The sequence below is a fragment of the Staurois parvus genome, unplaced genomic scaffold (genome assembly GCF_062004578.1).
Source record: "Staurois parvus isolate SC_StPar_1 unplaced genomic scaffold, SC_StPar_1.0 ptg000397l, whole genome shotgun sequence".
NCBI classification, from domain to species: Eukaryota; Metazoa; Chordata; class Amphibia; order Anura; family Ranidae; genus Staurois; species Staurois parvus.
In genome coordinates this window covers 3,002,248-3,018,782 of record NW_028318193.1, presented here as the reverse complement: position 1 = coordinate 3,018,782, position 16,535 = coordinate 3,002,248, and the positions used below count along the sequence as shown (strand labels likewise).

The 16,535-nt window shown below is 40.8% G+C and overlaps 1 protein-coding gene across 3 annotated transcripts in view; it reads right to left on the bottom strand.

Moving 5' to 3' along the window:
- The window catches only part of TPD52L1 (TPD52 like 1), a 202,160-nt gene that overhangs the window by 85,840 nt on the left and 99,785 nt on the right, over positions 1 to 16,535 (bottom strand). For 2 of the 3 annotated variants that reach the window (XM_089686441.1, XM_089686439.1), the window contains exons 4-5: positions 6,445 to 6,546; positions 1,832 to 1,846 (exon numbers count right to left, since the gene is read on the bottom strand). In XM_089686441.1, coding sequence (XP_089542567.1) covers positions 1,832 to 1,846; positions 6,445 to 6,546 — 117 coding nt within the window. The remainder of the gene's footprint in view (positions 1 to 1,831; positions 1,847 to 6,444; positions 6,547 to 16,535) is intronic. The other variant, XM_089686440.1, reaches the window with a different exon arrangement.

Sequence of the window (16,535 nt, the reverse complement as noted above, 5' to 3'; positions counted from 1 at the left end):
TTTACAATTTTATATGAAGAGAAACCAAATTAGGATCTTATCTATACATACAATGAAAGTATACCAACAATTTATTCTTGGGTATTTTGAGAAATATATCATTATTTATTTTCTATGTTTAAGAGTGGTTTTAGTTTGTTTTCCCTAATTAGTATACAGTAAATGCCAAGTTTTTATATGTTGCTTTCTTTTTTTTTCCAGCCAATAATGTCCTCTTAATTTACAAAGGGGCATAAATATGTATGCTTGTTATCTATAGTAAAAAACAACCAACAAAAGACAGCTGTTTCAGCAGGGACCGACTGAGATTCAAACCATCTATGGGCAAGCTGATTGTACCCAAGACGATTGTTGTACGACTTGGGTACAATCAGCATGTCAGATTTTTACATGTGAGTATGACCAGTGGCTATAGCTACTAGCAGTAATCACTGTGCTCTCCCAGCAGGAAAGGTCTCCCCCCCCCCCCCGTAACCCCACCACCTCCGGGAGAACACACTAGCTCTTAGGGGGGGATTCCCCCATCAACACAATCGAGCACCCTGCTGTGACTTCAGGAAAGAAAATTGCATCACCTATGGTCTGCCTAGCCAATTTTAAAACAGAATTCTGGTCAAAAATGCTTTGTACCATGCAGTGCACTACATGGCTAACTGCTCATTTTGTCTAGGGGTGATAACAGCAGTGATATACTTACCCAATCTGCCGATCCTCCGAGCGCAAGACCTGTCCCTGCCACTTCTGCCCCCCTGTAAGCTAGCAGTCTGGTGAATGGATTGTTCCTGACATCATCATGCCCATAGACCAGCTCCAGGCATGAGAATGGCAGGAACAGTCCATCGCTGGATGTGGTGGAATACCTTTTTTTGGAGGTTTGAAGGACTGGGTAAGTATAGCCTTTCAGGGGCTCCCTGCACAAAACGAGCAGTTAACTCATGCAGCGCGGGCACAGCCCCACTGAATGGGAGAACAAAAATTACATGGAGTTCTGCTTTAAGGAACTTACACAGTATATAGATTGATGTATTTACCTATACTGTATGTGCTGTGCAGTATCCAGATAAACTTCTTCTTTATATGGTGGGAACCACATGATATATACAAATACAGGAAATCACATGACTTGGGGGGGGAACCTGACCCCTAGACCAGTCCTAATAATATATGTTGTGTTTCTGGTCCTAAGTGGAGATAATTCACCACTTCAAGTAAGACCAACAGTCTGGAACCACATAACAGGCATTAAATAGCTCCCCATCCCCATTCAGACGTATGATCACTAGCAGAAGGAAGTCATTCGCTATCTGCCAGATATCATGTGAACAAATGACAAGAGCTGCAAAGGATTCTGGACTATATGAAGAGAAGTTACAATAAACCATGTTCTTTAGGAACACTCATCTTTCACTATGGTCAGCAATCATTGCAGCACCCTGGCACATTTTGTGTGGTGAACTTTATTTAGAACACAGAAATCTGTACCTGCCATAAATGGGCCACAGTTTTTTTTCTCCAGTCCAAAGGCTCACAATCCTCGCCTGTACAAGTGCATATACCGTTCAATGCAAACTGTCACAGAAATGCATAAACTACTATACTATACTATACTATATATGGTTCACTCTTGCTTAAGAACTGCATAAATGTGTAAAAATCAGAAGGCCCTATGTAAAAAATAAAGATTTGACTGTAACTGCACAGTTGGGGTTGTGAATTCGCTAAATGGTAATTGAAATCAGTATATAGATGCATACATACATTAAGGACACTAAGCTCTACATATTCTATAAGTTACAAGATGGCCCTACTATGAATAAAATTAACATCTTACCTAATAGAATGCGATCTGCAGCAAAGGAAATAAAATCATCAAAGTGTTATCAAACAAGGTCAACCAATGCAGAGATAAACCCCATCCTTCAGATACACCAATAATGAATGATTATGCACTCATTAAGATAGTGCATTAGATTCCTTAAAAACATCATATACTGTTATGAAATTCAGCTTCAATTGATGGTTTGTTGTCTTAAATTAGAACACAGATCAATGGCTTATTAATAAGAGGTGTGATGTATGGTTTAGATTATATTTATTTCTTTTTGTGTCACAGATAAGCTGTCCTGCCTAAAAGTTCAGTGATAAGCAGGCTCCATCCTACTTTAGCTCTCTCTTTTGGGATAGTGGATACTTGTTATTCAGTTGAATGGGGCAAACACCAACAATAAAAAGAAAAGATAAGTGATCCTAATAATATAAATAAATTGCCTCGCTCAAATGTCGCAACTAAGGCAACCATATATGTGATAATATAAATAAGTCCAAATGTGAACATAGTGATGAACCATGCATTAGATCACCATGTGTCTTCAAAATGATTAGTGCTCCACCACCAGAAAATGGTAGGACTCTTACCAGAACATATGGACCCTTATACAAGAGTCAAAAAATGCATGAGAATATATATTATTATTATTATACAGTATTTATAAAGCGCCAATAGTTCGCTCAGCGCTGTACATTACAGAGGGGGGACAGAACATGTGACAGAACAATACCAATACAATGCAAAACATGAGGGGATTGAGGGCCCTGCTCTTTCGAGCTTACAATCTAGGAGGGAGGGGATGGTGGCACAGGAGGAGAGTATATCCACCAAGTCCCTCAGAATTGGAGGTAGTTAGATCATGGTACTGGATGAAAATATTTCTTTCAATTCCTCTCAATTCTTAATCTCAAGATACCTCTCAGTATGACCATGCAGAGAAAGACAAAGGGGCGACCATCGCATAAAACACGTTTATTGACAAAGTATTGCACTCTCATTCAGATAAGTAGATCAGCGTTGTGTACAGAGTATTCTCATATTCAGGGAACAGGTACACTTCCTGGTGTTAGAAAGCAGAGTGTAGATGTCCAATGCACAAGCTCCACCCGACACGTTTCATCACATAAAGCCATCTGGGGCGTGGAAACAGTTTCAGACAATGTCATATCTGACAAAACACGTCGAATGGAGCTTGTGCACTGGATGTCTACAGTCCGCTTTCTAACACCAGGAAGTGTACCTGTTCCCGGGATATGAGAATACTCTGTACACAGCGCTGATCTACTTGAATCTAAATCTGAATCGGAGTGCAATACTTTTTGTCAATAAACATGTTTTATGGTTTTATGCAAAGGTCGCCCCTTTGTCTTTCTCTGCATGCTCATACTGCGAGGTATAGCTGTGAGATTAAGAATGGAGAGGAATTGAAAGCAATATTTCCATCCAGTACCATGATCTAACGTCCTCCAAATTTTGAGGGATTCGGTGGATATATGCTCATGCGTTTGTGACTCTTGTATAAGGGTCCATACGTTCTGGTAAGAGTCCTACCATTTTCTGGTGGTGGAGCACTAATCATATTGAAGACACGTGGTGATCTACTGCATGGTTCAATACACTGGGACTATTTTCACATTTGGACTTATTCTTATTATTACTTATATGGTTGCCTTAGTTGCGACATTTGAGCACGGCAATTTATTTATATTTGCATACAACTGACCTGATTGTCTTGCTAGCAGCTTTCTTCATTTATTCACTATTTACACAGCTTTTTTTGTTTCTTTTTGTTCATAAGTGATCCTAATAAGCCTGCTGCATTGCACCACTATGCTGAATAAGCATTAAAGAAAGCAAGATTTTCTACATTTTTAAAAGGAATGTTTGTTGTTTACAGGAAGCAGGTGAAGTACAGGAAGCAAAAATATGGTGAAGAGCTAAAAGCAATAGACCAATCCGAACATTCACAATATGGTAAAAGTTTCAGGGTGTTATGCCCACTTCACCTTCAATATCTTAAGACAATCCAGATTTTAAAAAAACAGAAGCAATATATAGTTTAGTATTTCAAAACTACAAAGGTGGGTTACAAGTGTGTGGGGAACCACTTCTCTCCCCATAAGGGCACCACCATGGTGCAGAGCCATCAGTTTTTCTGAATGTGTTCTTGAAGTGTACAACAAAGTAAATTATTCTCAATGTGCCCTGTTCACACCACAACATTAGTATCACATGCAGATTATTTCTGTGCAGGAATCTGCAACATGTCTAAATCTCATTGACGTGCACATGAAAACTGCTGCAAACTGATGTCTCTGCAAGAGATATCTGCATGTCAGTTGCCTTCAGGTTTTCTGCACCTATGGTGTGAATGAGGCCTTAAGGTGCAGGATAATCAGTAGGTTGTTTTCAAAACTATGAACAGTGAATGAGGAACCATGAATCCCTTGCATTGGAAAATGGAAAACCAACAAAAGGTGGAGACAATCAAGGCACCCCATTCTCTGCATTAAGGTCAAAAACCTTCCATTGTCAGCTGTACCCTGCCTTTCCTAAATACTTACCTGAGTCCAATCTTGATATAGCACTGTACCCAAGAGCAGCAGTGCTGCTCCTTATCTCTCTCATCACAGGCCATTGGCTCCTGCTGCTGTCAATCAAATCCTGTGAGGAAGGAGCAGGGACGGGGCTTAGTCGCACTGTGTGTGTCAATAAATGCACACAGCCCAGCTTGGGATCGAGCCCCCATGAGTGCCCCACAACAAGCGGCTTGCTATGGGGCACTCGGAAGGGAAGAAGAGCAGAGATCGCTGGTGGTGATCTCAGAAGAAAATGTTCTGGGGCCACTCTGTTCTAAACTATTGCACAGAGCATGTAAGTATGACATCTTTTTTATTTGAAGAAATAAAACAAAACTTTACAATCACTTGAAGACAAGGAGATCCATTCCTATATAAATTTGCAGTACACATTACACAGCATGTTGACCATATTTAGAGTTGACTGACCATGGGACACCTGGATCTTTGTATTGATTAGTATTGCTCTATATCCTTGCCACCAGTGAATTGTACTTAGAAATTACTCCCTCCCATTTAAAATATCCATGCTCCAGACAACCGTCACTCCTAATATAATGTACATTTGAGAAGCAATGCAAAGGTGCAGTCACCTAATGCTTTAGTGGAGAAGAGGGCAATTACACAACCATAGCAGGCAATACAAAATTCTACTGCTGCAACCCTTTTCTTGAGTAAAAAAAAATCATCACGCCTCTGATTCCAGAATATGTACATAATATAAAAAAAGACAACAGTGTTTAATTGGTGGGCATAATTTTGTACAAGTAATTGTCACCTACTTTGATGCATTAGGTCCAAAAATGTAATTGCAGAGCTAGGGAGAAAAACTGTTCAAAAATGTCAGTGTAGAAATATCAGAGCTGCAGACCCCTAATGCATGAGGCCAATTCAAATATTTTGTTAATGATGCAAAACTGATTTTAATGAGCTGTGGAGGAAATATTTTGGTGGTATACATCAGATTCTTACCAGCCTGCATGTAGGGTTCAAGCATTAAATAGAAATAGATAGCTTCTTCATATTTTATAATTAAACTTTAGCATGCAGTGATAGCTGAATGTGGTATGAGACTGAGCTCGGGTCCATATAGTTTTATTTTTGTGCTTAAATGATGTGCTTTCTGCACACTCTTCTATTAAAGTGGTAGTAAACTGCATACATTAAAAAAAAATCCCTGCAAGGTGAACACATTATGCAAAACTTACCCCAAACGAAGCCCTTCAGTGGCATGCTGTCACCACTGTAGAGGCTTCCATTTTTCACCCAGACTTCCTTCCAGGTTCGCGAGCTCTGACCGTCTGACTGGCTGGGCAGCGATGATGTCACTCCCATGCATGCACACGGGAGTCTCAGTCTCGGGACACGGCACAATGCTTTGAAAGAATGGCACGGGTATGCCATTCCTTCAGAGCGCATGGGCCGGCTGCAACAAAACTTGAATATCTCCTAAACGGTGCACGTTTAGGAGATATTCATTTTACCTACAGGTAAGGTTTATTATAAGCTTACCTGTAGTAAAAATATACAAAGTGAGTGTACTAGTACTTTAAAGCAGAAGTAAACAACTTTTTTGGGGAACAAATAAAACGCTGACAGGTAGGCTGTCAATGACAGAAGAGAATCAGCATGTCTTTTTTCTGAGTATACACTGAGCTTCACATGCACAGCATAATGTACAAGCTTGGCACGTGTATCCCCTGTGCAGGAGTTACGTCACCCAGTCAAGATGGCCGGAGACTCTGAACCCAGAGGAAGACTGAATGAAGAAGGAAGCTCTGGCAGTGGAGGGCAGTGCAGATATCACAGCACTGGACAGGATTGCTTTGTAGATTATTGTGCCATAATGTGTAAATATGATGTACATTATTGCACATTATGGCAAAAAGATCCAGGGGCCCATTTTTTTTTTGTGATTTTGGTTTATGTCAGCTTTAAAACTAAAAAAGGATCTTATATTCAATAATGCTTTCTTCAAAAGGTAGCTACCAATTATAATACATTATTTATTATTAAAAATGTGCAGAATAGAAGTACCTCATATCTCCCAGCTTTTTTCCAATTGCACTTCCAACATTAGTTATTGCAGCAGATGCTTTTATCCCAGCTTGGCTCAGGGTTTCTTGTGTCTTCTTGTACCTACAATGAACCAATTTGTGTCAGTGCATACTAGAAAATGACATTAAGAAAGAATTCAGTTTCCATTTTTTTAGGTCTCACTGCTCCATTTTTTTGCTAAACCTGAACAAAAACAGACTTGGTTATATTGTACATAAATAAGTATGTCAAACGCACTGCAAAAAGCACTGCAGAAAGAGATCAAACGCAAACCGCATAGGTGTGAGCCCAGCCTTAGATTTAATTATGAAGTTTAAAACAAAAATGAAAGTCTTTAAAACTATAGGTCAGTTGCTGAAGCTAAATTTAGCAATAACTAAATAAATAATTCGCCATTATTTTTTTTTAAATAAATCCGCTTTCCACTTTTATCATTACAACTGACAGTTAAATCAAACATTTTCAAGATATTCATTCACTTCGTTATAAGGCTATCTAACATTACATTGCTTTGAGCCTGGGTTCACACTTCTGTGGTGTGGTGTGGAACATCGCATGTGATTCGCACAGGAACCGCATTTTGTATGGTTCAAATCGTACCGCATCTGCACCAAAAAGGTGCAGGACCCCTTTTTTCAGTCCGCACTAGAATCGGATCACATGGGTATTCACACCTATGCGATCTGATTTTGCACATCACACCACATTTTGCGGACCGATTTCAGGGTGTTGTTAACTTGACATACACGCCCGCATCGGTTCGCATGAACAGGATGCGATTCTGATGCGGTGCGGAATTTGCGCATAAACCACTGCAAATTCCCTACTGGGCTAAAGGATTAGTTCACTTATTTAAAAAATAAATAAATAAATGCACAGTTTAATGCAAATATAAAAAAATGTGCATTATTTTTTTTTGGAGCCTAGAAAGCATTGCATCCGCTGATTCCTGAAAACTGACAGTGAATATGTTAACCTGTACATCTCGTACGGGCAAGCAGATACAGTCTGACAGGAAAACTCAATGAACTACCACAGCGCTCCATAGCGACGTGGTAGTTAATTTAGAACTACAAGCCACAAAGGCTGTTGGGACTTGTAGTTCGTTCATGCACAGAACTCTGTGAATGATTGGAGCCCAGCACGGCTACGCTGTTTTCAAAAAGTGACAACTAGTACTGGGAACTTCTGTCACAGGGAGGCAGGGTGGGGGATCGGGGAGCGGCTGCAGCATTGGGAACAAGTTCCCAAAGAAGAACTTTCCCTTTAAGGTGGTAGTTCACCGTGAACAAGATTTTCCCAAAATCCCCCCATTTAATTCCATGTGCTCTGTATAGTGCATACCAGTGCTCTTCAAATAAGGAGAGAGCACATTTGCACAGTTGGAATGGTCCTGAGTGGACACATCCAATCTACTATGATATCTAGGCAGAAGATACTAATCCAATATAGGAAGGTGCCCACCCGACATATGTCCCTGCTAAAGCATAGCTTTTATTAGCACAACCAGAAAATACAGCAAGAAATGAATGAAATGCTAAAACCCCACTCTCACCATCAAATCTGCTTAATAACAGGCAATTCCCTCTCCACTAACAGTCTTATTCTTCCCTAGACATGTGCTCTTCCTGTCCACTATTGTGTTTCTACTATTTTGGGACTATTCTATTTAATACTGCAAATAGCAATAATGATTTTTTTTCGCTGTTGTGCACCAGAAATCCATTTGTTACCAAAGAGATTCCTGTTTACTTTTTAATTTTTTTTGGCATAAAATAGAACCTGAGCCCTGTACTGGTAACAAAGCAAGTGCAGAAACAAGCAAGCAACCCCCATGTAAACAAACTACTGCTGCTTTCTCTGCTAACCCTAAGGCTGGCCATACAATGTTCAAATTTTGGCCAGTTCCTGATCAACCCAAAATTTGATCAGTGGGTGGCCCTGTCTGCTGCCTCATGCCTGACAATCTTTAATTGAAAAATCAGAAATTGTTGGCTGAACATCACCTGCATCCAATCAGATGCAGCTGCTGTTGGAGGATTTTGATAGCTGTCAGGTTAGCTGTCAAAATTCAATAGTTGCAGTGGGAGATTTCTCCTTCCTGGATGTGTAGCATGGATGGAGGAATCTGTTAGATTTTTTTTTCTGTTCAGCCTGCATGTATGTATGTGTATGGTCGGCGTAACTCTTCTTTTAACTAGTCCTCTGATTTGATAATTAGCAAATTTTTTTTATCTGTCGACTGCCCTCCGAAGTAGGTTCTGGACTTGGCACCAAATCTGATTCATACTCTTCTGCATAGCATCATATGCAGGGATCTCAGGAGTACAGGATGACTGCAGAGGAAGGTGTCAGTGTTTACCAAAAACTTTGAAAAATGGAGATTTCAAGTGCTGGTATTAAGATGATTATTGTGAGCGAATTCTGCCCAAGACAGAAGGGCAACCCAATCCTTTTGGTGGGCTGAGACAAAGTCCCGAAGGAACTGCTCCAAGGACTTGTTACTTCTTTCAGACTGCCCTCCCCTTTTGTCAGCTGCCCTCTGAAGTAGGGTCTGGACTTGAGACCAAATCTGATTCATACTCTTCTGCATAGCATCCAAGGCAGGGATCTCAGGAGTACAGGGTATCGGCAGAGGAAGGCTTGGGTGTTTACCAAAAACTTTGAAAAATGGATATTCCTAGGTTCTGGCATTAAGATGATTATTGTGAAAGGCAACCCAATCAACTTGGTGGGATGAGACAAAGACCCGAAGGAACTGCTCCAAGGACTGGTTGCTTCTTTCAGACTGCTGATTGGACTGTGAATGGTAAGCCGAAGAAAACTGCAGTGATACTTCCAAGGATTTACAAATAGCCTTCCAGAATCTAGAAGTAAATTGAACCCCACAGTCAGAAACTACACTTAAAGTGTTACTAAACCCTGGATCCTGAATTCACTATATCGCATCTCCCACAGTGCACAGACCATGGAAATGCAATTATTTTAGTAAATATAAACTGCTAAATACCTTTTTCTTATCAGCAGTTAGAGCAATCTTGGGGCATCTATCAGTGTCCAGCAGAGGCCTGGTTAAAGCTTGTAGGAGGAGTTTTTGTTCTCCTCTGTTTGTCCTATGAGGCTGCATAACCCCTGACCCTCTGTCTGGACAGCACCGATTGGTCCTGTGCTGATCACATGCACATTCTCAAAAAAAAATGTGCATGCACAGCTTGCCCCAAGGCTCTGTTCTATCATCATATGGATTGGGGACAGTAGAAGGGGAGGATCAGAGATGACAGGATCAAACATCCTTTTTACACAATGCGGAGGATTAACCCCATAGATTCCACAGTGAGTATGCTTTACTGCATATACAGTCTGATTTTACGGTTGTGGGTTTAGTAACACAAATGATGACTGGCACCAATTCTACTGCAGATGGTAGTGAAGGAAGAGGTACAAAGTGTGCCATTTTATAAAATCGGTCTACCACAACCCACACTACAATACAGCCCACAGACAAGGGAAGATCAGTTATAATATTCATAGCAATAGCTCATCAGGGGTAGGCTATGGGATAAGAGATCTAGCCAAAGCTTGGTTAGACTTAAAATAAGAATGTCATCCAGATAGAGTACTACAAAGACACAGAGGAGGTCATGGAAAATCTTGTTGACGAAGTGCTGAAAAACCACCAGGGCGTTACAGAGGCCAAATTGTTTTGGACTCGGTCACTTACAGACCATTTACCGTGATCTACCAGTGAGCCAAATTAATATGAGAATACGTGCACGTGGAAGAAAGACACTGACACTGTTGCAGTTTGTCAACTTCATAAAATTCTGTTTTATTGAGGAACTAACAGTATCATTTATAGGGCTTATGATGCAGGCAAAGCATATACATTGATTGGGTGAAAAGTCCACTGGGTTTCTGCGTGTTCGTCCATCCGTGTTGATATCTTCCAATCATTTTCTCCAAAAAGACTCATTCCCTTTTATGGGGGTTGTTTACATTAAAAGATACTTTTCTCCTAATGAGTCACCTAGGGTGAGACTCCGGATGAAGGGGCCATCTTAATTATCATTGTTCTGTCAACCTATATCTGATTGTTTACTTAAGAGAGTAAGGAATTTTAAAGAGCAAGAAGCAGAAAGTAGCAAGACTATAAAATTGTCATTTTACTGATCATCTAATAAAACGTGGGCTGTCTATCACAATCCACTACAATCCCCCCTAAAATGGCTATTTTATTCCTGACTGTCCCTATGTTTTCTGATGTCCTAACTGCCTGGTGGCCCTCCCCTTGGAACTCTTTTACGACGCATATAGAGCCCCTGAGTGGCTAATCCATCCCTAGAGTCTCGATATGTCCTGAGAAGGCCACAGTCAGGCACTGTCTTTCCCTGCTTATAGTTGTCTGTTAGGGGGGGGAAATTGTAGCATTCCCTCTTTTTTATAAGTCTGAAATATGATGGTCAGGGGCCATATATTCATAGTGGCCATCCCTGGTGAACAAAGCAGCCTTCCACTCATCTCCCTCTTTGATACAATTTAGATTATATGCTCCTCTTAAACTGAGTTTCGTGAAAACTTGTGCCCCATTAATTCAAACAACTCAGTAATAAGTGGCAACTGGTAACGGTTTTTAAGTGTATGGCATGTAATCCCCAGTAATCAATACTAGGATGAAGAGAACCGTCTTCTTTCTTGACAAAGAAGAAACCCGCTCCGGTGAGAGAGAAGGATTTTTGAATAAATCATTTTCAGAGATTTTCTGCAATGTACTCGGACATGGCCTTGGTCTCAGGGACACTGAGTGGATATACCCAGCCCCTAGGGATGCTGGAACCTCGGACTAGGTCTATGGCACAATTATAGGGTCTGTGGGGAGGAAGTTGGTCTGCCTTGCATTTGGAAAACATATCCACAAATTCCAAATAACTCATTGGCACCAGGGAAGAAGCCTCAGCGGATGCTACTGGAAGGGTTTTGACTGGAACCACCTTGCCTAGACATCTAAGCATGACAGGTGGTCTCCCAGGATAACAAATAAGGGCCAGACCAGTCTATTACCGGAGAATGTTGTTGAAGTCAAGAAAGACCCATAACTAATTTACAGGTGGAGATGGATTCCTGGTGAAGCACTCCCACCGACATCTTGATGGGAGTGATGCAGGAACGAAGCCAGAATGGTTCCAGTAATGGCTGACACATGAAGGATTTGAGCAAGAGCTTCTGTGGTCCAAGTGAATTCCTTTACCAGGGACGCAGAGATAAAATTTCCACAGCACCAGAGTGAGTGAATGCTTACATTGAGACAGTGGAAGTGAGAAAGTGCGACTGAACAGTAATAGTTGGACATGGACTGTAAGACAAGAATTATGGTCTAGCATACCCCTCTCTAGGTATACTAGCCTTGAAAGTTTCTTGGTTGCTGTGGGCACTGTTTCAAGAAATATCCCTTTTGTCCGCAGTAGATGCACAGTCCTTGAGTTCGACGACAGTTCCTTTCCTCAATGGATAGGCGTGAATGTTGCATAGGTTCTTCTTGAAAGGAGGGAGAGGGTGTTTTTGGGAGGTACTAAGGGGTGTTGGAAAGTTAGCGCCAGACGAGGAGCCGAGAATTTGCACTGTCGAGCACTTTCCTAGGGGAACGAGTGTCAATCTGGGAACGAGTGTCAATCTGAACAGCCAAAGAAATTAGGTTGTCCAGGATGGTAGGAATTTCTCGACTCACCAACTTGTCTTTGATTCGATCAGCCAAACCTTGCCAGAAATCTGCCGTAAGTGCTTCATTATTCAAAGAAAGTTCAGCTGCTAGGGTGCAGAACTTAATGGTGTTCTGTCCAACAGTGAGGTTGACAGGGGCAATGAAGTAGAGGACACATGGCCCAACCAGAAGGAATATTCCTATGGCTGTTACTCAAAGTGGATGATTCTTTGGTTAACAAACACATGACAGGCCTTACAATCTCCAGAGAAAAGCATCAGAGCTGGAAGATGGTGCCTGGTCGCCGCCACTGGAATGGTTTGGAGTTAATCCAAACAGGTGATTAGAATCTGGAGATGATGAATACCTTGAACTTGACTAGATTCTTGAGCACTGAGCCTGTGGAGAAGTTGCTCATTGAAATCCACAGGTGATGGGGATTTGTCTGTCATGGTTAGAGCAAACTGTCATGATCAGAAGAAAAGACCACTTAGGACTGTAAACTCAAGATCTAGTGGGCCAATGGAAACAATTAAACAGGTGTACCCTGGTACCGGTCTCTATAGATACAACAGCAGTGTGACAACATGCAAACGGTGGTGTGTCAGAGTTGCAGGATGTAAGGAACCACCTGGTCTTCACCAGAGCCACTGTAGGCATGGCAGCCCCCAGGTTGGGCTCTCTAACACACGCAGGCAGGCACAGAGCAACCAAATAGCATGCTGGAAGGACACAGGGTACTGCAGCAAGTTAGAAGGGGACTCCAGGGGAGAGGACGCAGGGAACAAGCGTAAAGTGCAGGAGAGTGAGGGATGCTGAGCAGAGAGAGACTCAACAGGCTGGAAAGGGCTGCAGGGTAAACAACAGGAAACAATGCTGAAACGGACACACACGGCAAAATTAATTGGGATCCATGAACAAAAACTAAAGGGGAATATAACTGTGCAGCTAGAGGGAAAACACTGAGAACAAAGACAGGATCAAACAACACACAAAATATGGGAATTCTCAAATGGCGGCGAATACCACAAAAGTATTTGATTAAAAAAAATGTACTGAGATTTGGACCATAAGCCCAATTTTGTGTATATGGAATTTGGGCATAGGGAACTAATTCTGGGCACTACAAATACCAAGTCTTGCCCTACCCCCACTTAGTCTGAAGCTTACAGGATTCTAAAATAATAATAATAATTATTTCATATAATTTTTATACCAGAGCCACCACCGCCATCCTATTTCTTTATATCATTTGTAGTTACTAAGATCTCATAAGCAGGGCCCTCCTAACCCGTTTGTCTTGAATTGGCTTGTATCTGTACAGTTTCCCTTTATATTATAAAGTGCTACATAAACTGTAAAATGTATAAATCCTTGATAACAATAATAATGAGGTCCCTGCCAGCACCTGAGCCTCCACAGCACGATCTTATCTGGTTAAAAGTCTGGCATAGCACTGCTTTGAAAACATACTTGGAGTTACCCTTTGCCTGTTACATTTTATCTTCTAAGAACTCGCTAACTCAAACGTATTGGCGTAACACATGGTAAATCACGTCTTACTGAAGTGCATTGCAAAAGGCACCTGAATTACAGAGCCACGACACACAATGTGCTTTGTGGTGATCTGCAAAATAATACAGCATGGCCTATATTTCTGTGGGTTGAGGTGCATTACAGCCAATTCATTTCAAATGCGTTAGCTCTAAGTTCTCCCTCTAATAAAAAAAAAATAAATACTTCCACAGAACACCATAAAAACAGTGAGCTGTAATATTAACAAATATCTACTAACTCAACTGAAAATAGAGATTTCAAGTTAGATGCCTTTTTCAGTTCTATACCACTTTCCCTTACAACTATTTGCTGCAGGCACTTGATTTCTACTTGGTAGCATTTCTTATTTTCTAAATGAAAAAAACCCAGTATGACACAGAATTAGTATCCAAGAGGGATATTTTATTGAAACAACACAATTTCACAGATTCTAGCATGTGTAATGCAGTGGGGGAAGAATAAAGGCTGAGCAATTCTAGAGATCCTGCAGGCAACAGTAGAAACAGCAGAGCCATTAACCTTGGTCAAATGACTTCGTCTAAGGTCACATAGTATAGTGCACTATACTGGTGATATAACTCTCTTTCCCCCCCATGTTGGTAGAGAAAAAAGTGGCACCTTTCTGCCAAAGTTGTTATATGTATCAGTTAAAGCAGTACTAAAAAATAACTATAGTATATAGCAGCTTACCAATTCTAAGATGTGGTAGCTGCATTTGTTTTCTTATTTTGGGTTTTGTCTTCATTTATTTTCACCTGATAATCTTGCCACTTGCTTTTCACGTATATATGTGATTTTGCATCTTGGGGTAGGGGGCGCACACATGCACGCTGCCCTGCCCATGTTGTCATTGGCTCCTGTAGGTGTCAATCACTGAGTTCCAGCCAGCGATTCATGGCCGGGACTCGGTGATCGGTGGAGCAGCTGACAGAAGAGAGATCTGTGAGTGAAACACAGATCTCTCTTATGTCAGCGGGGATGTGCTGGTTTTTATCTCTCTGTAAAGTAGGGAGATAATAGCTAGCTTCTCTAGTAAAACAGAACAAGATACACAGTATAAATGCTCCCTAACCCTTTGATCACCCCAGATGTTAACCCCTTTTTTCCTCAACCTTCTACAAACAATAACCCATAATGACAATGTGAAAGAAGTTTGTTTTGAAATCTTTGCAATTTATTAAATATTAAATACGAAAAAAACCCCACATGTACAGTTGTGTTCAAAATAATAGCAGTCAGACATCACTAACCTGATCAATCACTGTTTTTGGTAGAAATGATATTTCTACATGGCAAATAATTTACTAGCAGGTGTAGTAGAGTAATAGAAATCCAACAGACCCAACAGCTATGACATGCATGCTGCTGATTCTGTGTAATTGAATCACTAATTGAAAGGGGCATGTTCAAAATAATAGCAGTGTGGAGTTCTATTCGTGAGGTCATTCATTCTTTGAAAAACAGGTGGCAATTATTGCCCTTATTTAAGGAAGGAAGGCAGCAAATGTTGGACATGCTGGTTACAGTGCATTTCTCTCTGAAATTCTGAGGAAAATGGGTCATTCCAGACATTGTTCAGAAGAACAGCGTACCTTGATTAAAAAGTTGATTGGAGAGGGGAAAACATATAAAGAAGTGCAGAAAATGATAGGCTGCTCAGCTAAAATGATCGCAAATGCTTTAAAATGGCAACCAAAACCTGAAAGACGTGGAAGAAAGCGAAAAACTACCATTTGAATGGATAGAAGAATAGCCAAAATGGCAAGGACTCAGCCAACAATCAGCTCCAGGAAGATCAAAGAAGGTGTAAAGTTACCTCTGAGTACGGTTACATTTAGAAGACGCCTATGTGAAGCCAAGCTATCTGCAAGAAGCCCCCGTAAAGTCCCACTGTTGAAAAAAAGACGTGCTGAAGAGGTTACAATTTGCCAAAAAGCACATTGACTGACCTAAAGAGAAATGGCGCAACATTTTGTGGACTGATGAAAGTAAGATTGTTCTTTTTGGGTCTAGTGGCCGGAGACAGTTTGTCAGACGACCCCCAAACACTGGATTCAAGCCATAGTACACTGTGAAGACAGTGAAGCATGGTTGCGCAAGCATCATGATATGGGGATGTTTCTCATACTACGGTGTTGGGCCTATTTATCGCATACCAAGGATTATGGATCAGTTTGAATACATCAGAATACTTGAAGAGGTCATGCTGCCTTATGTTGAAGAGGAAATGCCCTTGAATTGGGTGTTCCAACAAGACAACGACCCCAAACACACCAGTAAACGTGCAACATCTTGGTTCCAGACCAACAAGATTGACGTTATGGAGTGGCCAGCCCAATCCCCGGATCTTAATCCAATAGAAAACTTGTGGGGTGACATCAAAAATGCAGTTTCTGAGGCAAAACCAAGAAATAGAGAAGAACTGTGGAATGTAGTCCAATCATCCTGGGCTGGAATACCTGTTCACAGGTGCCAGAAGTTGGTTGACTCCATGCAACACAGATGTACAGCAGTTCTCAGAAACAGTGCTTATACAACTAGATATTAACTAAGTGATTCAAAGGAAAGCAAAATCTTCAAAAAATTTTCAGTTTATATAGTGAATGTTTGAGTTTGTAAAGAAGAATACAAACACTGCTATTTTTTTGAACAGTCTAATATTCACTTTTCTTCAGTTTTTTTAGAGGAACAACACAAAGTTGATACATTTTTCTTCATGTTTTGATTTGGAATAGAATGTGTAGTGTTCCCAATGCATTTGTGTGTATGGAAATAAAAGCTATTAGAAGGATTTTGAGCTTTATTCACTTTTTTCAAC